This window comes from Mustela erminea, chromosome 1 (genome assembly GCF_009829155.1).
Source record: "Mustela erminea isolate mMusErm1 chromosome 1, mMusErm1.Pri, whole genome shotgun sequence".
Classification (NCBI taxonomy): Eukaryota; Metazoa; Chordata; class Mammalia; order Carnivora; family Mustelidae; genus Mustela; species Mustela erminea.
In genome coordinates, this window is record NC_045614.1 from 179,970,389 (window position 1) to 179,992,635 (window position 22,247).

A 22,247-nucleotide genomic window follows, 5' to 3' on the forward strand; every position below is an offset into this window, starting at 1 on the left:
GCTAAGAGCATTTAGGAGGAGTCTCTTAAAGAGCTGTATTAAGGGAAATTGTAGACATAGAATGAGATGATGGTGGACACTCTAAATAAGAGGTATTTTATGAGAAAAGGGAAGAGGTAGAAGGCAAGCACATTAACTGTTTAAGAAGACATACCATGGGCACATGGGTGGCTCAGTGGGTTAAGCCTCTGCCTTCGGCTCAGGTCATGATCTCAGGGTCCTGGGATCGAGCCCCGCATTGGGCTCTCTGCTCAGCAGAGAGCCTGCTTCCCCCCACCCCTGCCTGCCTCTCTGCCTACTTGTGATCTCTGTCAAATAAATAAAATCTTAAAAAAAAAAAAAAAAAAAAAGACATGCCATATCTCTGCAACAGATTTAAAGAGAAAAAATAAAAAAACGATAGTTGGAAGTTATGGGAGAGTATTCCATTGCATTCAATTTTGCACAGATGGATATTTAACATATTAGAAATGTATGTATTTATTCTCCAACTTGCTCCAAAAAATAAGTTGGAGACTCCTAATAGACATCTTTAGAATACAATATTATTATTAGTTTTCTTTTTTGAAAAGGGAGATGTTATTTCCCTTTGTTTTTGTTAATTCAGATGAAACTTGGTGAATAAAATGTAATCTCAAGATCCTAGTAAATTTACCAGGAAAGGGCTACCAATATGGATTTTAGCTTTCTAGCAAGCAAAGCAGGTATCTCAGGATATGGTTATGAAGCTCCATTTTGACTGAATTTACAAAGGGTTCTCAGGTTTTACTTATACAGTGGATTCTGAAGGAAAATTAACATCCTGAAAAGTAGTGATAGTCTTCTTTGTTTATAAGCAAACACTGTTTATGAAGCTTACATTTTCTTTTCAAACAGAGGGTCCTTTAGAAAACACAGCACCTATATAGTGTTCAAACACATTTCCCAGGTAGCTAACTACTAATAAAATCATCAACAAGTTGCAGAGAATGCAGGGTATAACAGGATCTCTAGTCACTCTTAAAACATAGATGCTTTTATATATATATTGATCTGTGTGTAGTAAGTAGTATTTAATAGAAGAGGCTGTGAGTCAGGCTGCCTGGGTATGAATCCTGGCTTCATTATTTACTAGTTGATGGCTTGGACATAATAGTATCTACTCCCTAAGATTACTCGAATAAAGAAGGAATGCATATACAAAGTATAGACTATAGAAAGCACTCAGTATATATGAGTAGCTGTTGTTACTTTACTAGTAGTTGCTGTCAGCAGTGGTGAGAGAAATGGGGTTGGTAACTTGCTCCACTGGCTTCATATAGAGCAAAACTGAGCTGTGGATCAGGTTCTGTCCACAGAGACGGGAGATGAGGTTAAGCTGGTTTGTAGGAAAGGCCAAAATGAAATAGACCACACAGACCTTATAGGCTGGAAAGAATCCTGTTCTTCAATTACGGTAAGAAATCAATTTTAAAAAGCATCAAAAAAGGACCCTAGCAATTCAGAAATATAGAGGAGAAGTAGAAGAAATAAGAGAGCTGGGAATCAGAACTCTGCCTACTCAGAAGGAAGGAAAAAGGAACAGGTAGGCAGCTGGGAGTTGCATACCCAGCTCTATTCTTAAAGAGTGCCAGAGGCAGGAAAGATAGGTACTCTTCTGTTTTTATAGAGTAAAATGGTTAGCCAAGAGAAGAAAATAGAGTATCTTCTTGGTCTTTCTGTTTGTTTTATATACTTGAGATTCCAATTTACTTATGAGTTTTTTAAAATGAAAAGGCTAAAGATATTCCATTTAAATAGCTTAATATAGCCAGAGTCAGAACATTCCGTTCCTCCTTTCCCCATAGGAAAAGATCTACTATAATAGTCATGACTATATTCTGTTTCTAACTACATATCAAGAAATGATTAATACTTTAGGGGTGCCTGGGGTGGCTCAGTTGATTAAGCGCCCTGACTCTTCATTTTGGCCCAGGTCATGATCTCAGGGTTGTGAGGCTGAACCATGGGTTGGTGTGGGGCCTGCTTGAGATTCTCTCTCTCCCGCTCCCCCTCCTACCTCCCCTTTTCTAATAGATAGGAAGGAAAGGAAAGGAAGAGTAAGACTTCAAAAACTATTTCAAATTACATGTCCTACCACTGTCTCCTGATCCCCTCTATCTGGAATTCTATTTTATATGGTAAACTTTTTAATACTAATTTACATGATCAATTAAAAATATACTCCCCTAGAAGATAAGCCCACTAGTTTCTAGACTCCGTATTTCTGAGTCTGAAGATTTTAATCTATAAAGAATATTAAGTGAGTTTATCATTTAAATCCATCTTCAAGCTACTGTTTTAAATATTTAATAATTTAGGTCCAAGATGGCGACATAGGGAGACCCTGAACTCAGCTTCTCCAGGGACATACCAAATCTATACCCACTTACAGAGCAATTCCTCCTGAAGAACCGAGGAGTGACTCGACAACTTCTGCACAACAAAAGATAGGGAAACCACATAGAGAATAGCAAGAAAAATAGAGACATTTAACAAAGGGGACTACCACGCCCAACCCTGTGCACTGCAGTGGGGAGTAGTACTGAGGGTCTGTGAACAGATTCACTTACATGCGTGCACATGCTCATGTGCGCGCGCGTGTGCACACACACACACACATACACACAGAGCTGCAGTTTAAAAGGGTAAGTAGAATATAAGGGATCTATCCCTAGAACTCTGCCAAACGTCAGGAGATGGCTGGAACACTCTCTCTAGGTCAGTGGGGCTGTCAAGCACCACAGTTTACATTACCCAAGCACCCTGACAGCATGGATAGGAACATGGTCCAGGCCCTCTACCACGTCTACCCATACCAGCCCCAACTGTCCCACTGGCAGCTCCAGTGTAGTGCCCACCAGGACACCTGTTGTCAGTGTTGACTATAGCTCCAGACTACCTGACAAGGTAACACAGGCACAAAGCACCATGAAATACTCCAGCCCGCACCACTACAGCTCCAGACAACTTGCCAGGGCACCCGTGGAGCACAGCATCCCAGGGCACTGTAGAACCCGCTTCTGCTCCAGATGCCCTAGGAGGGCAACACCCTACACAGAGTATCTCAGGACACCCCAGCTTGTACCGACTTTACCATCTACTGTCGCCCTCAATACAGGAGAGCCCTGGGACTACCCTGCACCCACTTCAGCTTCAGCTGTTCTGCCAGTGTACCTTCTGTGCAGAGAACCCCAGCATCACCCCAGTCTATAGCCACTTAAGCTCTGCCCTTCCCACCAGCATGGCCCCAGTACACGGGGCCAGCCACAGCTCTAGCTAGCTAGTCAAAGACACCAGGCACACACAATCTATACAAGAGATGACCAGACACAAGATCATTCCTTCAAGTGTAGAAGCAGCTGTTCCACTTAATTCATAGAAACAAAAACAGAATGTCAAGCAAATGAGGAGACAGAGGAATATGCTCCAAATGAAAGAACAAGGGGAAAAAAAAAAAAAAAAAAACTCAGAAAAAGAACTAAATGAAACAGATAAGTGATCCCGGCTGATCGAGAGTTCAAAGTAATGGTATAAATATGCTCACCAGACTGGAGAGAGGAGTGGATGAACTCAGTGAGAATTTCATCAAAAAAATAGAAAATATAAAAGAAGAACCCATCAGTGTTAGAAAGTATAAAAACTGAAGTGTAAACTACATCGGAAGAAATCAACAGATTAGTGAATGCAGAACAGAGCAGCAGTCTGAAAGATAGGATAGAAAGCACCCAAGCTGAATAGCAAAAAGAAAAAAGAGTTTTGAAAAACAAGGATAAGGGATGTCTTAGATAACACCAAGCAAACATTTACATTTTAGGAGTCCCAGAAGGAGGAGAGAAAGGGGCAGAGAACTTACATGAAGAAATAATAGCTGACAACATCCAGGTTCAGGAGGCACAGAGTTTGAAACAAGACGAACCCAAGGAGGTCCACACCACTACACATAATAATTATAATGTCAAAGAGGAAGATAAAAACGTACAGTTCCTTACCCAGAACCATGCAATTAAAAGCTCTGAGAGTAGGCAAGAAAACCTGCTTTAAATAACAAGCCCTCTGTGTGACTTTATGTTTACTGAAGTTTTTAAAGAGCTACTTGATACTAGAATGACAGATTTTAAATTCCTTCAGGTTGCTTAGTGCATGTACCTATTTATAATTGTTTGTGTAAATGGTGGGTTGAGGAGCAATGGATGGGGTCGAAGAGTGCTAACGTATGACTACCAGTGCCCTGGTAGTCTGGGCACTAGTTATGAAAATGACTAATTTTCTTGAGGTAGAGAGTGTGGCTACCAGGAGAGTAGAGGGAAGATATATAAACAAGCACTGGTAACTGAAATGTCTTGTTTATGGTGCTTGGTGACTGTGGTTCACTACCTAACTCTGTCTTTGAAGTAAACTTGTTATGGTGATAGTTTTCAAAAACTACTGTAAGAAATAAACTAGACTGAAGCATAAAATGCAAAATGTATTTAAATTTGACTGATTCCTGAAAGACAGAAATTGATGTTTTTAGGAGTATGGTATCCTTTTAAAGCCCAAATATCTCTTGACTCACTATTCTGCGTATTTTTTATCACTACCAATCACTCTCAAACCAATCTATAACTTTAACTTAACAAGCTGTAACCACCAGGTTAAACAATTTAAATAAACCAGCAGTTTATTTTATTTCTTAAATTTCTTATCTTCAATGACATTAGTACTGGAATTTCTCTCTTCAGAAAAATAAACGTTAGATATAGACAATATATAATAAAGGCTTTGTACTCTATTAAAATTTTCTAATTAAAATTTACTAATATTAAGCTTACCTATTAAAGAGAAGGTTAATGAAAAATATGTATTTCAGAATTTAAAATTCAAAAGTACTGATCAAAAAATGCCCATAGCTGGGATGCCTAGGTGACTGAGTAAGGTCCGACTCTTGATTTTGGCTCAGGTCATCTCAGATGAAAACTATAAAACTAGTAAGTGAAATCAAAGAACTAAATAAATGGATAGCTATTCCATGTTTCCCTGGATAGGAAACTCAGTGTTGTCATATCAGTTCCAACTTATCTACAAATTCAATGCAAACCCAATCAAAATCCCATGAGGTTATTTTGTGGGTATCAACAAACAGATTCTAAGGTTTATAATGAGGTAAAAAAAAAAAAAAACCAGAATAACCAATAGAATATTGAAGAACAAAGTAGGCGGACTGATGATACCCCACTTTTTTTTAAAAAAGCCAAAAATAATAAAGACAATGTTGTATTGGTGAAAGAAAAGACTAATATATCAAGAGAACAGAACAGAGAGCCCAGAAACAGGCCCACATAAATACAGTCAACTGATCTTTGATAAATGAGCAAAGGCAATACAATGAAGTTGACGACAGTCTCATCAACAAATGGTGCTGGAACTGGACATCTACATACAAAAGAAAATGAATCTAGAAACACACTTTATACCTTTCACAAAGATTAAGTCAAAATGGATCATAGACCTAAAAATAAAATGCGAAACTATCAAACTCCTAGAAGATAATGTAAGAGAACACCTAGATGACCCTGGGTATGGTGATGCCTTTTTAAAACATCACAGTCATGATCCACTAAGGAAATAATTGATCTGCTAGACTTTGTTCAAAAATTAAAAAGAGAATTAAAAACAGACCACAGATTGGGACAAAATGTTTGTAAAAGACATATCTGATAAAGGGCTACTATCCATAATAGAGAAAAAGACCTTTCAGAACTCAGTAAAAAGAAAACTTATTAATAATTTGATTTAAAATGGGCCAAAAAACTTAACACCTCACCAAAGAAGATATATAGGTAATAAAAAACAAGCACATGAAAAGATGCTCCATATCATATATCGTCAGGGAAATACAGATTAAAACAGGATGCCACTATACACCTATCAGAATGGCCAAATTCTGGAACACTGACAACTCTCATACATTGCTGGTGGGAACACAAAACAGTACAGCCACTTTGGAAGACAAGTTAGGCTTTTTCTTACAAAACTAAACCTGTTCTTATCACACATTTCAGTAATCATGCTCCTTGGTATTTACCCGAAGGATCTGAAAACTTATGTCCACACAAAAACCTGCACAAGGATATTTACAGCTGCTTTATTTCTTTGTAGTTGCCGAAACTCGGAAGCAACCAATATGTCCTTCAGTAGCTGAATGTATGCATAAACTGTGGCACATCCAGATAATGGAATATTATTCAGGGCTAAAAAGAAATGAGCTATCAAGCTATAAAAAGACATGGTGGAACCTTAAATGCATATTACTAAATGAAAAAAGCCAATCTGTAAAGGCTATATACTATATAATTCCAACTCTATGATACTGGGGAAAAGGCAAAACAATGACGATAGTAAAAAGATCAGTGGTTTCCAGAGGTGAGGGAGGGGAAGGAAGGTAAGAAATGAATAGGTCCAGCACAGAGGATTTGGGGACAATGAAAATACTCTGTATATTAAAATGATGTATTTCATTAGACATTTATCCAAACCCATAGATTATATAACAGGAATGGTGAACTCTAAGATAAACTATGGACTTTGGGTGGTTATGATATACCACTGTAGGTTCATCCCTGATTTAAAAAAAAATAAAATATTTTTCTGGTGAGTAACGGTTTTTGAGTATGCTGATAATGGGGGAACTGCATGGATGGGGATGGGGATATAATGAGAAATGTCAGTACTCCCCTCTCAATCTTGCTGTGAACCTAAAACAGTTCTAAAAAAAAAAAAAGTCCTAAAAAACTAACACTCCACATATAATTTAAAATACAATTCTTTCATTATAATACATACTTTAAACATTTACACTGTCAATTACTGGTACATGGTCATTGTCTTTTTTTAGGTCTTACAACAAACTGTTGTTTCTCGCACAATAAATTTTTAAAAAGTGACTTTACATTTTCACATAACTTTTTGAAAGACAAAGTCAAGACTCGGCTAACCATTCTCCTTCTGTTCCCCATCTCAGCTTCCATACTGGGAACACTTACCAGATACAGTACATATCTCCATTCTGGAGTTGTGGAATAAGAAAGGATTCACAGAGTTGCAAGGCTAACATAGTCTTGCCTTCTTTTTCAGTGTTACAGATGATATCAATCCCACTTTTACAATCAGTTTTCAATAAATGCTATAAAAAGAAAAGAAAAAGCAGTTCATATCATTAAAAATATCTAAAAAGCTAATTGCATTAAATGTGTAGAGTTAACATTCAGGAAAAAAATTAAATTTCTGGTTTTCTTCTACAAAGACAATGATGAATTACACAGAAATATTCTCACAGTTTCATTATATAGAACCTACAATTTTATGACTATTTTATCTCATTTTTTAAATCTCATTAATGTCCACTGCTTGTAGATAAATAAGTTCTATTATTAGGAAAAGATTAATTCTTTCATCTTTAAAAAATAAACAAAATACAAACAGGAGCATTTAATTTCTTAGTATTTAAAAGGCAAAATACTTCATAAAAATTATTTTTAAAAGTGCTGAAAAAAAAACAAGATTAACAGAAATTTTTATTAAAAATCCTTCTCGATTTTTATTTAACCTCTTATCTATCACAAGAAGCTCACCATGAATAATAAGCATTGATGAATGTTTTGTTAATTGCATCATTTGTTAATATCAGATTATCTAATTCAATAGGAGCTTAAAGAATGGTGCCAATGAGAACACATCTAGATAACATAATCTTACAATCTCTGGTGTTACTGCAAAAGGAATTTAACAAGAAAGGGCTACTTTTCTTATTTTTGATACGGTTAAAATAGTAATAGGCAAACATAATCTCAAACATTACCTCCCGGAATAGCTGATCTTCTACAGGTGACATAAACAGACATGTGAAGAGCGCTTGATGGAAGTACAAGTCTTTGCTGATTTCTGGGTGATTTATACAAGATTTAATAAGAGCCATTGCTTCAGGTATGCGTTCACAAGCAATTAGGTATCTGGCACGTAGTTCAAAGAACAGTGGATTTTCAGAACTTAAATATTTGTTCACTATATTAAAAAGAAAACAGAGACTTATTACTCTTAAGATTCTCAAGGTTTTCTGAAACTTTACCACTAACATGTGGTATCTAAGTAGTAAGTAGTTATTTAATTAAATAGCATATTCCTTGGTAAGAGTTTATTTGTGACAAGAATACTCAGTTATATAATTGGAAAAACAGAAATAAGAGGAACACCAAACAGTGCTTAAGAACTATTAATTTCTTTACAGTCTAAAAAGTGAAAAAAAAATTAAAAAGAAAATAAAATGAAATATTCTCTTTTCAGTTCACTAATATGTTAAAATGTTTCAGATAATATCGGATCTGGAATTTCAAGTCTATTATGTACTTAATTTTTTTTTACTGCCTAATATTTTCACTACTGTAAGATTAAAAGGCTGACTCCTATCATTAAAACCACATAGATTTAGATTAATTACAGAGAAAAGTAATTTGAATTAATGAAAATGTAATATATTTTATTACTTTTTAACAAAAAATTAACTTGAAAGTAGTGCTAAATGGAACTGCTTATTAATATATGCTCATGTGTCACTAAGAATAATTACTAATACTTTTTCTTTTACACAATTTTAAAATCTATAAACACCTTTTATCTATAATCTATAAACTAAGTTTATTTAGACCTAACAACAACCTATGACAGGTATCATATCATAGTACTTCTTTAACAGATCACAAAACTGAGTCTCAGAGAGGTCAAATGACTTGCCCAAGGACAAAGAATAAGGGGTAGAACAGGGATCCATATTTCAAATCCAAAGTATTTTTATTAGTCGTGATGTTTAATCAGTAGCTCCTAAAATGCCTATGAGTAATGTTTTATTTGGGCTTCAACATTTGCCTTGCAGTTCTGTTTACTGTATATGATATAAGCAGACAGTGATTTGTCTAATTAATGCAAAGATAAACTTCAGACTGGTCTTTACCCTAAAGTCACCAACTAGAGGAGAGTCATCCATATTTATCAGACTCTAGAGCAGCTTTTCCCAAAGTGAAGTATGTTAGTGGAAGTATGAAAGTATGTACATAAGGTATGTACAAAGTATGGAAGTATGTACATAACGACTAGAGAGACAGATGCCAAAAGCCCTTATACCAACCAACAACAGAAATGTTCCAGCTCTGTCAGAGAAACCTCAAAGCTACCCTAAAAGTCCAAACAACTTCTCCTCTGTTCTCACTCCTTTTGAAACTCTGTCTCGCTCCTGTCTGCTCTGGCCACATTTCCCAGTCTCCTCATAGTTTTCCTCAGTCTGTCACCCTTGCCTTTCCTATATGGACTCAATACTTTTCCTCAATGGTCCAACTCTTTCTCTTCAGTTCCAACTTCTTCCCTCCTCAGTTTTTTATTCCTTTCTGAAACCCTCCCATCAAGTTCCAGTCTCCTTTGTATCCCCTGGGTATTTACCACTAAACCAGTATCGTATCTACCGTAGCCTCCTTACCCACCACTTTGCACTATTTCTGGTCTTCTCTCTTTCTTCATCTTCTTCCATATCTGTCACAGTCCTCCACATTTGTATCTGGGGTTGCCTTGCTCTTAAGCTGCACAAGCATAGCCCCTTCTCCACTCAGCTCTACTCAAAGACCCCCACCCCTCCCAACCTGAGACAAATGGAAAGATCCTAACCTGCTTAGCATAAAATGTGATATGGAATAAGGTCCAGACCAAGGTCTGAATGGTTCCAAGGCTAGGAAGTCTGGTCTTTTCCCTCTGGCCATCTTATAATTGCACTTCATGGGCTCTCCATGCCTTCAAATGTTCTCCATACATTTTTGCTTATACTACTGCTGAGTTTACATTCTAAATTTGGTGACCAAAATGTTCTGGGGCTCAGGAATAATATGGCAAACATTTTTAAAAAGAATAAACTGGAAGTAATTGACAGAGCCTATTGTCTCAAAGGAAATTTTGGCCCACAGGAAATACTGCGGATCTAGGTTGAAGAGGAGGTGATGTCAAAGAAGTATGCAGGGCATTAAGGGGAACTTCAATTAATGGATGAAGTTTGGGAAATACTGCTCCAGAGTGTTTGGAATTGAAATTTACTTATTCATTCAAATAGTCACGCATTCATTTAATGCATTCATCATGTGGTCATTCATTCAGTTAACAAATATTTATATTGAGCACCTACTCTGTCCCACCTACTCTGGGCTGGGTAGAGGATATGCAGTAGTGGTGATAAAAACTGGCGGAGTTCCAGCCCTCACAGAGTTTCCTGTATAAGGGAGATTCCATGTGCTTAATTAAGCAGGGTGATTTTTTAAGGGTGTTTGTTCCTACTTAAATAGATTTTTAAAATATAACAAGTGGCAAAAACAAACTATAAGTAACATCTGGATAGAAAAAGTGTTAACACTCTGAATTCCCATTAGAATAAACGGGAAACTACTGGAAATAAATGTACCTAGTCTGGTGTCAAAAGTCATTCTTGGGCCAGGTTAGTGTAACAATTTAAACACACTTCATGTGAAAATACATTACTCTTATTCAGTATTAGAAGATAAAGAAAAATCACTATTACTGCTCTAATTAGAAATAAGTTGCGCTTGCTTCTCACAAATGTTGGTTTGGATTTTGAGTCTCCTGAAGTACCTATCTCCTGAGATGCTGGCTGGGCTTTAAGAACAGCTTGCAACACTGGATCTTCCCATGGGCCACCATCTCTAATGATTCGAGTCACCAGTTCCAGATTCACATTTCCATATCTGCGGAGGTGATTCTGGCATTCCTAGGAGAGAAAAATCATTTTGGCTTTGTGAATTTAAGGGGTTAAAAACTAAACTTGATCATCCTTGTCAATAAAATGACTGATGGTCAATGAGGCAACTATTAAATTATAAAAGAGAAAGGGTTGCTATAGTAACCTAAGTAGGGTGTCAAAACCCCATCAGTACACAAATAGGCTTTAATGCCAAAGGTTACGGGGAGTTTTTACATAATTGGACTTAGAAAATCCAATTATAATAGGGATGAAGTGTAACCCAAGGGAAAAACTTAAGGGATGCATCATTTCTAGGAAAAGAATCAGGTTGCGAAATGTAAGGGAAAAACTTACAGGATGCATCATTTCTAGGAAAAGAACCAGGTTGCAAAAACGTAAAACTTAAATGTTGAGTTAAACTTATGTGAGGGCTCTTAAAGCTTCTGTTAACAATGGCAAGCAAGAGCCTGACTATAAAAAGGAGGTAGAGGGTCCCTGTGCAATACAGACTGTGGTTGGCACGTAGACACAGATCCCCTGCTCTGATCGCAAATGTATACATACTCTTGAGTTATGCTGGAAGGCTGGAAGATGGAAAGTCTATTGCATTTTGTTGTGTTAGCAGATCTGTAGTCTTGGGATGAACAAATAAATGGCAGACTGAAGGAATGAATCCAACATATAATACAAAACTTTGCATTCATTTTACAATAAAGATGCACTGATAAATTGGGCATTGACTGATAATTTGTCTATACATTTTCTGGGATTTTTTTAAAAGATGTTTGAAATATTTTTAGAGAATCCATTATATTAGACTCATGACTATATTATGAATTATGTAACAAGTTTAATTTGTAAACAAATCCTAATATTTAGGAGAATTTGGCCAACTGAATTTAAAAATTTGACTTATTAGATTTAGATTTATAAAATTGAATTGTTTGATTAAGCTTTTTAAATTCATTATACACCCTGGTTGTTGTTCTTGAAAATGTTTCAAGGAATTTAATTCGATAATTTTAAAAGATTAACTGAAAGCCTAGGGAAGGTATGACTAGATTTATTTTTTTTTAAGTGCATAAACTGGGCTTATAGCCTTAGAAAAGAATAAGATATTGAAATTGGCAATGTTAAAATCCGAATAAACTGCACATCAATTATAATACAATTGCCAAAATTTCTTTCTGTGCTCAAAAAATCCCTCAGACGCTAAAAACATAGTAACAGTTACAAAGCAAAGCTTCAGTATAAAACAATACAACATTACAAATCTTACCAGGCTACATATTCAAAGTGGCAATAAACACTTTGCTTTTATATGTCATGTTCTTTCATCATCTGAATGTTACAAAGTGGTAACTACATGCCACTTTTTATTCCTTGTTAAACTACACAAAAAGAGCTTTTATTTGTTTTATAAGACAATAAGGCAGTAGAAGAAATAACAAGTTTCAAGATAAAGAATCATTTAGTCAAAGAAGTCAAAGGATCATTAAGTCATAACATGAAAGTAAGTTTATGTTCTAAAAGTTAGAGTATTTCCAAATTAAAATGAGCAAGCAAGCAAGCAAACAAAAACTGTGTAAGTAATGGGCAAGTTACTTAACCTCTCTGTGCTCCTTCAGTTAACTCATCTGCAGAACATATACTAAAAACACCTACTTCACAGGATTGTTGTGAGGTTTAAATATACAGTACTGATAAGTGCTTAGTACAGTGCCTGGCACATAGTAAGCACTTAATAGTGTTTCTTCTAGTATTTTGCATACCCAAATGCCTTAGCATAAAATTATTTTCTGCATTTCCATGTGTCAGCATGTTATAGTATTCATAAAAATAAGGTATGAAGTTTTTGATCAGCAATGATATGTTTTAAACACATGGAACATAATAAAAATCTGTGGTAACAATTTATAATTTAAAACAATCATCAATTTCAAACCTAAAGGTAAACAAACTTCTAAATTACTCTAGACACACATATTGCTACTCCTAAAATTCAATTACTGTTAAGCTGGCTTTGGGATAAAAGCACAAGAGATAAAGTGAGCTGGATGCTAGCCCCTGTATCACTGCTGAGCTTTAGCTTTGCTTCTGAGCTCTTGGACAGCCCATCTTTCTAGCTGTCTTATAGTAACTAAGATACCAATCATACAACCATTAGCACTGTGGGACCTATACCCGGAATTGGGCTACGTCAAGATATGGTACAATAGGTCTACTGCTAATTTCCTACATATGGCTGACAAGTAAGGAATACTTGGAGGTCTTGTTAAAAAAAAAAAAAAAAAAAATCAGATTACCAAGCACCAATTCAAACATACTAAATCAAAATTTCTAGAGAAAGTCCTGATAAACTGTATATTTAAAAAGCCCCACCCCAACGTCAACTTTGGCATACTTTTTAATTGTACCTACATTTAGAGTATATTTTCATAAATGCTAATACTAGAAATTACACACTTGTATTCCTACCAACCCTTCTATTAAAAATCAGTCAATTAGCTTAAGTTCAAGTGCACCATATATTGGAGGCCACTTTTATGAGAAATAGCTCTGGATAGGAAACAGGGATGAAATGAAGATTTCATTTTGGTGTATTTAAAAAGACATGGAATACAAGAGAACAAGTAAGTCTGTATCTATCTTTTGGCTCCCCACTCCTTAAATAATATGGTGCCTTCTATGGATGAAATGTAATTTAAAAGCCTTTAAAGTAAAAAAAAAAAGGAAACACTTAAATCACTATAGCATTCACAACTTATCTTTCCTATATATACATATTATATATTTTTAGAATGTTTAATTAAAAACATGCACCTATATATTAACCTAATCCTTTATTTAGTCATCTGTCTACTATTGTTGATATCCACCACACAGTGCTAAATGTAATTCCCTCAGAAACTTCCTTTCAACTTTGTTTTTGCCAAAGGTAGAGCGAAAACACAACTCCTTCCCTGACTCTTCCTTCAGAATCTATTGCTTAATGTATGAGCTTAATGTTTTGTTGAGTAGAATTTTCTTCCCTGAACTTGCTGCCTCTTTAGAACTGGCACCAGTTGTCTGGCCATACCATATACCTGATCTGAACTCTTCTCCGGCAGCTTATAGTGATTAAATTCCTTTTTTTTAATAGCATAAAATTCTTAGTGCCCAACTTCATAATTAAGGAACTCTGGATGTACCCTCCTAACTCATTCACATATTGTATATGAATCCTTTCCTCCAGCTTCATCTTATCCATGTCTCTTAGATTCATCATGCACTGTCTTGCTTACACTTTTTCTCATTATCATTCTCTTTCTCCTTCAACTTCCTATAAACCTTATCTAAACCTTCCCATAAACCATTCTAAATCCCTTCCTATCCTCTCATAGTCCTACTCTTCCCTGAGAAGCCTCTACTAGCTACCTCAATCCATAATAAACTTAATTCCTTCTCCTGCGGTACTGAAAATGAGTACCAGTCCACTCTTCTAGTAATTATCACGTAAAAGGAGGCCCTGAATTATTAAAGGTTGACATCTTACTTCTTAGGTAATTAAAAGCGTCTTCAAACAGAGCCAAGAAAGGAAAGGTATACCAGAGAAGATATATTCTCAATAATTAACTTTTTAATTAAAATAGGGTTTTATGGAATCCATGGAATCAGAAGCACTCTGAAGTATTTGTCTTATTTTGAATGAAATGCATGTTCCAGAGTAAAATTAAAGAATACCATATTAAATTCATTCATAAAATTAGCTATTATAGCAAATCAAAAGCAAAAATATATTAAAAAGGTCTTCAATGTGGTCAATGTTGTAGAAACAGAGCTTTTAAAATAAAGTAAAATCTTTACAATACTTTGAAATAAGATATGATCATATCTTTTATTTATCACACTGTCATTGGTTATCTTATGGCAAAGCATTTTAAAAAGTTGCAAAATTTAAAGATGTTATGTAGTTTTCTTTCAGCAAAAGACGTCACACATGTGCTGTTCTTTTCTGTGGTAAGTCCTAAGGAATATTTACCTCATGTTTTTAAAAAATAATCATTCTGAGTTTGTCCATAGAAAGAAGACAGTGTAACAGTGGAAAGGTTACTGCTTTTCAAAAGAAAGTTCGTATGGAGAAAATGATTTAAAAATGAATGTTTGGAAGTTGTCTGCATTTTTACATGTTTGCTGTTACCAAAAATCAGCATGTCACCTATGTTTGTATATGTGACCTTAAAAAACTTAAACTAGAATTTTTAATTAAAAAATCTTTCAACTGCATTTTAATAGGTTTTCAATTCATATGTTAAAAATGGTATCAAGAAAACACTGATTTCCATAACAACAGAAATTTACTAAGTCACATTTCAACAATTCTAAATTTGGTGGAAGGAATTTAAAACTGAGTATCATAGTTTACAAGATTTTGCTTAGATCTACCAAAAGGTGTCTTTTTCACCTATGACAGCTATTAAAACCAAGTATCAGAGTAAACTGAACCAAAATCAGACTGAATTATTATATGACCAAGTGTTAAAATTTTTCAAAATAAAAACATATTCAGTCACACTTCTGTCATTAGTTTTTATACTGTTAAAACATTATTTTACTTTTATCTTTTAAAAATGTTTATGTTTCATTAACATATAGAATGTTAGTAAATTATGCAAAAAAACAAGTAACACATGTACTGATATGTATATATATTTTTAAAACCTAGATGGCTGTCCTATCAGAAGTCTAGAGAGTCCTGGTTTTACATATTTGTTCTCACATTGGGTTTGGAATCTAACATAAAACTCACTGTCTTCTACTGATCCTACTATTATGTCAATTTTCTTTATTATCTGATGTACTTCTTCCTGTTATTTCTACTGTTTACACCCTAGTGTAGACCTTCATCTGCTATCATTTAGATAACCACATTAATTTCTTCTTCTTCTCTCTCCTCAATAAATCTTTGGAAGGTCTCAAAATGTTAGGTCACAAAGCAGTTCAGTATAAATAAAACATTTCTTTAGGGGCACATGGCTGGCTCAGTTGGAAGAGCATATAACCCTTGATCTCAGGGTCATGAGTTCAAGCCCCATGTTTGGTCCAGAGATTATTAAATAAATAAAACTTTTTTAAAAATTGCTTTAAACCTGTTGTTTTGACATCTACACTGCTGCAAATACATGATTATATCAATTCAATTTAAATGGATATTTAAATGTAAGTAATTGTTCCCTGTGTAATACATAATTACATTTTTATACATTTTAAAAATCTTAAGTAGTAAATGTAAATGTTACTTAAATTAGCAATTGGGAGTTTTACCTGAAGGGGAAGTCAATAGTAAGTACAGCACCACCTTTAACTGAGAGCATAACCAAATTTCAGAATTGGTGACTGCCATGCTAATAAAAGCACAACACTACTATTAACATTTTTAAATTGGTAAGAAACTAATATGGCCAAGAGAGAAGTGCTACTGTAATGATTCTAACCTGTAAGATAGACCCTGATGCAGAATTAAGGTGTATGCAAGATTTCCTTGAGTACAGGTTCCACAAAGAGAGAAATATAAAATCTGTCAGTAGAAAAGAGCCAGCAGACTTAGTCAAGAACAGGTCACAATACTGGAAATGCTACAAATTGGGCAAGTTAATCTCTAATAAACATTACTGAATGGATGGATGAATGAATGAATCTCTGTGTCCTTCATTTCATCATGTGTTTGTTAGACTGGATTTAATGACCTTTAATAGTTCTTTACAGCTAAATTTTCTATGATCTAGTATTTTATCTGGAAAAACATAAAATTAGTACTTCAAGCACTAATATGCTCACAATTCTAGTTATGTATTCGGACACTACAGAATCATCTTTCACTGATCAATGAATGCTTCGACGATCCTAATGCACTTTCAGAGCTATTTTCAAACTATTAATCTTATCATTGATTTTGAAGGCACTTACATGCCTGCTCCTGACAACACAAAATTTTAAGATGCTCAGAATATAAGATCTTTGTTTATAGTTGCACCCTGTGGTAGGAATAACTATCAATGCAGTGTCTAGTACCTGCTTTTGAGATGGCTGTCATTCCATGTGTCAGGGTATACTGGCCTTTCCTGAGATACACAACTTATGTATGCTGACAGCCTTATCTTTTGGAGGCTTGCTCTTGGTCCCTTGAGCTTAACTGTCTCAAGTTTATTTATTGTATTATGCTTGAAATAACTCTGGCTCTTAAATCTCTTCAAAGTGATCACAGAACTTCAACAGTTGATGTAGTGTTTCCTTCTCAGATTATTAAAAAAATTATAGAGAAAGTGAAAATATTTCTGAGGTGGTAATATATAAGAATTATTAATAGGAGTAACAATTTCAAACATATAAATTACAGTGAAAAAATATCAACGCTTTACCCATTTCAACACAAAATTTATCTAAGGAATACATTTTTTATAAAATGATTTCAGAATCTGAAACTTTAATTTTAACACCAGTCTTTTTCATTCCCAGTGTTAAATATGTGGAATACTTGTCAAGCATGTTTCTCTCACAGATAGTGAAATCTTTTCCCTTATATCTTTCTCACACTTAAGCAGACTTCAATTTATTTTTCTACACACTGTCAAAGTAGAATCCACAAGTAAATATTCAGTGGTTTCATCTCATGAATGCATTTGTTGATCTGTCCCCCATCTTACTTATAGTAGTAACCAATGGACCATGGAGTAAATTTCAGAAAATACACCTCATTGTTTCTTCTTTTTCAGAGTTCAGCAATGATGATACATGTCTAAGAGGGATTTTTTTTTAAAAGAAAGAAATGCCTATGGACTTATTTATCCTTCATTTGCACTGGCAAATATATTCATACTAAGGGCCACGACTACTAAATGCTGGAGACAGAGGAGTGAAAGTAGCCCCTGCCCATGAGCTCTAACAGCATAGTTGGAGAGACTTATCAAACCAAAACAGAATAGAAAGGGATTAGGGTTTCAGTAACAGTAAAAAAGCTTGTGGTGGGGGGAGCAGGGTGGCATCATATGCAGTCAAAATGGAATTAAGCAGAGACAGGAGAGAACTTCTATCAAAGAAGAGAAGAATATGTGAACACAATTCTGAAACTGCTCTTCAAAATGTCTTGATATTAAGTTGGTATGATCATATTCTCTAAAAGCATTTTAACCAGTACTACAAAGATGGTTTAAATACCAGGATTAGGACTTAACCAAATTAAGTCTTTGGGCAATTTATTCCAAGTAGTCTACTTAGTGTATGGCACTACTCTATATGGTTATATCAGCTTAAGTGCCCCCAAAATATACCTGATTCTTCCTACCTTCCTTACCTCCATCCAATCAATACCATAATCTGAGACTTTGGTTCTGTTATCATGTGTGTGCTTGTATATTCTTTTCCAGAATCATTTCTAACATAAAGAATTTTCATTACAGCCATATTAACAATAATCTACAAGTTTAGTTTCCTCACATCAGTCCTATTTAATTCTATAACAACTGTATTTATAAATTCTTTGTTTTGACCATTTCTAAATCAGCTGGCATACTTTTTTTTTTTTCCTGATAAAAGTCTTACAGTTGCTTTGTTTTTCTAGTATTTGAGCTATTTATTTCTGTTGCCCTCTCTCATAAACTACAGGGCTTAGCAGATTATTATGTAATATTTTTTCCCTTGAAAAACTCCACAGACATTATTTATTTATTCCAGTGTTTGTTACAGTGGAGAGTGGAGAAGTTCACTGCCAACCTTGTTTTATTTTTTCCCTTGTGAGAATCCTGTTTTACATGAGTCCTGCATTTGTAGAACTTTCCTTTATCCTGAAAATTGAAGACATTGTACAATAAGATATGACTGCATGTAACTATGAAATGAAAATATATTTTTACAGATCTGTTTCCTTCACTGATTGAGTTTTTTTCTGGAGCTAATCTGCTGTTGATCACCTACTTTTAATTTAGAAGTTTCATCTCCATACAGTATTTTAACTCCATACATTCTCTGGGATGGTCCCTTCTTTACAATTTCACTTCCAGTTTCATGGAGAGTACCCTGAACTCAACCACAGAAAGAACAAAATTGATCTTTTAATGGTCTTATTACCTAAACCATGTACTGATGGTAACTGGCATTAATCTCTTTATTCATCTTTACCTAGAATATCTAGAACAGAGAGCTGTTTTATTCATGGGTAAATAGGTCTCTCTGACTCCTTTAAGCTCAACCAAGACAGAAGAGAAAAGGTTAAGTTTACTTTGTTAGATCAATGGCCCATCAGGCAGTAAAGAGAAAGCTACAATGGGAGACAGCCATAGCTCTTTGAAAAACTTTCTAACTTCTGGGTATTGGGGCAGGCTGCATTTAGTTTGGGTCATTTTCTCAATGGAAGGAATACTTTCATGGAGAGCCATACATCCTAGTTTGAATATTGATAGCTTAGTCATATCAGTATTCCTGCCCTGTGGGCTCTTCTGCATACCTGGTGCACTTTTAGGAAGGACCAACAAGAATGAGATTGGCCATATACCTAATGGCCCACCATCTGATATTTCTTCAGTTTCCACTGTTACAAGCTGATAGGGGTATGGGGCATTACTGGAAAGCATTCAGAAGGCCTCCCCTCACCCCTTTTTAATCACATTCAGTTAATCAAGTACTGTTTGGTTTATCACTTGAGATGGATTTATCCCTGAGGCTTGGTATAGATCCTGATCCTAGTTTCCAACGTTCATTAGGAATTCTGTTCTCATGTTATTTCTGTCATTTCATTGGGAATCTAAATTTAATTACATTAATGGGTTTTGGAGACCCAGTGTATGAGTTCAATCACAAGCCTATGGAAAGCTCACCAATGAACAGATTAAAGATAATAAGCTGGGAGGCTCACCATGTAAGAAATGTATCATCATCTTTGAGGTAAAGAAAAACTACTGAAGATAAAAATTAAGAAATCAAGTTTTTAGAAGTTAGCAAATGGAACACCTGGCTCTAAGAATGAAAACTTTCTCTTGAAATAAGGTAGAGGAAAAATTACAGTCAATCAGTAACAAGATTTAAAATTTCTACTTGAGGGGCGCCTGGGTGGCTCAGTGGGTTGAGCCGCTGCCTTCGGCTCAGGTCATGATCCCAGGGTCATGGGATCGAGCCCCGCATCGGGCTCTCTGCTCAGCGGGGAGCCTGCTTCCTCCTCTCTCTGCCTGCCTCTCTGCCTGCTTGTGATCTCTCTCTGTCAAATAAATAAATAAAATCTTTAAAAAAAATAAAAAATAAAAAATAAAATTTCTACTTGAGCAACTCAGATTTTAGGAGATCAGAAATTCATTAAAGAAAAGAGTATCTTAAAAATAAACTAAGGGCCAGGTTTTGGTTTTACTGAGAAAACGGAAATCCAGGTAGTATGACTTCAGAGCCCATACCCTGACAGGAGAGATAATTAACTCAAATCCAGCAAAGATTGTTAATTCCTTGTTAACTCAAAATTGTGGTGTGGGGACAAGCATCAGAGTCATCATTTCTGAGTGACAGAAATGCAGACTCTCAGGCTCCCCACTCCAGAACTACTGAATCAGTATCTGCTAAATTTTAGCAAGATTCCCAGGTATATTAAAGTATGAACAACATTATGTTTGTCCTACTTACAGTAGAAGAGAAAGCGCAAGCTCTTAAGCTTGTACAAATCTTTATGAAAGATGGACAGTAATGAACCCCTTGGGGAAATAGGGTTTGCATTAGAAAATATAAAAACATTCCAAAAAGTGACATTGGGATTATCACTGGACTAGCAGAGGTAAGTCAAAAGCCTGGGGAATTTACAGAGCTTAGCAAATGCAAAAGTTTCAGTAAGTGTACATGATGAACTACATGTTGGCCCTTTGTGCATCGCTAAGGGCACAGGCCAGAAAACACCAAGTAGCCACAGCTCAGTTCAGAAAATGGAGGATGAAAGATGATGCAGTCTCTCCTGGGAAGGAGGAGTTAGAGGCTTAAGAAAATTCAGAGTAGGAAGAAAGAAGGTGGAAGTAAGAAGTCAGAGCATGGCACAAGTGGCACAAAGATTTTAAAAAACGAAAGAGAACAAAAGGAGGGGTGGGTTTAGCAATTGAGTAGGAGACAGGAAACAGTACAAAAACAAGAACTCTTCCCTAAGGAATTATTCTGAAAATGAATTGAAAACCCTGCTTTAAAAAAAAAAAAATTCCTTCACAGATGTTATGATTTCACACATTTAAAACATAATTCAAATATTGTCTTTCACTTACTTTACAAACACTTCAGCTGTTCCCATTAACAGTGCTCAGTTAACATCTTCATGAGGCATTTCTTGACTATCTCATTTAAAACTGAAATTCCCTTCCCCAATAACACCATGCCAGCGTTCCCTATCTCCCTGGCCTGCTTCATTTTCCTATGAGTCATTTGTCACTTTCAAAATACTCTCAAATATATGAAGATTTGATTTATTGTCTTTCTGTCTTTATACTAAAATTAAATTCCACAATAGGAGGGTTTTTCTTCTGGTTTTGCTTACTACTGTTTTTCCCAGGGCTTAATGCCTATATACTGGTAACCAAGTAAGTATTAGCCTAGTAAAAATTCAAGAATGGAATGCCAAAAACACAAGTGTCAAGGAAAAGTGGAATGGAAAATTACAAAAGTTTTAAATACTGAATATAGACTTTAGAGTGTAAACTTCATAATGGGGCACCTGGATGGTTCAGTTGGAAAAGCACAGGACTCTTGATCTTTTTTTTTTTTTTTTAAAGATTTTTTATTTGTTTATTTGACAGAGAGAGATCACAAGTAGGCAGAGAGGCAGGCAGAGAGAGAGAGGAGGAAGCAGGCTCCCTGCTGAGCAGAGAGCCTGATGCGGGACTCGATCCCAGGACCCTAAGGATCATGACCTGAGCCGAAGGCAGCGGCTTAACCCACTGAGCCACCCAGGCGCCCAGGACTCTTGATCTTGAGGTCATGAGTTCAAGCCCCACACAGAGTATAGAGATTACTAAAAAAAAATAAACTTTAAAAAAAAGCTCCATGAAAATAGGTATTTTTACTTCTTTTGCTAAATATAAGAATGGATAAAGTATAGTGTTTAATATAATATACTTTGTTTTACTGATTCTAAGATACATTTTTTCCCTATTTCTACAACTCTAAAATCAGAATATGCTTTATAGTCAATGCTGTCTTAGAATCCAAGTCAGCCTGGTAATGATCACAATGTTGTTGTCATTCTATATCCATGCACATTCAAAGAGACAGCCTGAAAACTGGCAAAAAGGTATACTGGTGACTCAATAAGATCCAAGGGACTAGCACTCTTTGAATTTGTGGGAAGCAAATGGTAAGGGAAGGGTATAGAGCAATTAATATAATTTAACAATACTCTGAAGCAGAAGTCAAAAGCTGGCTGGTTAAACCAGCTTAAGCTTTTAAAAGCCCAGTGCCAATAGCTTTTAGC

The 22,247-nt window shown here is 35.4% G+C and overlaps 1 protein-coding gene across 3 annotated transcripts in view; it reads right to left on the bottom strand.

Moving 5' to 3' along the window:
• The window catches only part of ZNF654 (zinc finger protein 654), a 79,544-nt gene that overhangs the window by 10,034 nt on the left and 47,263 nt on the right, over positions 1-22,247 (bottom strand). For 2 of the 3 annotated variants that reach the window (XM_032351958.1, XM_032351947.1), the window contains exons 4-6: positions 10,678-10,813; positions 7,859-8,061; positions 7,044-7,183 (exon numbers count right to left, since the gene is read on the bottom strand). In XM_032351958.1, coding sequence (XP_032207849.1) covers positions 7,044-7,183; positions 7,859-8,061; positions 10,678-10,813 — 479 coding nt within the window. The remainder of the gene's footprint in view (positions 1-7,043; positions 7,184-7,858; positions 8,062-10,677; positions 10,814-22,247) is intronic. The other variant, XM_032351969.1, reaches the window with a different exon arrangement.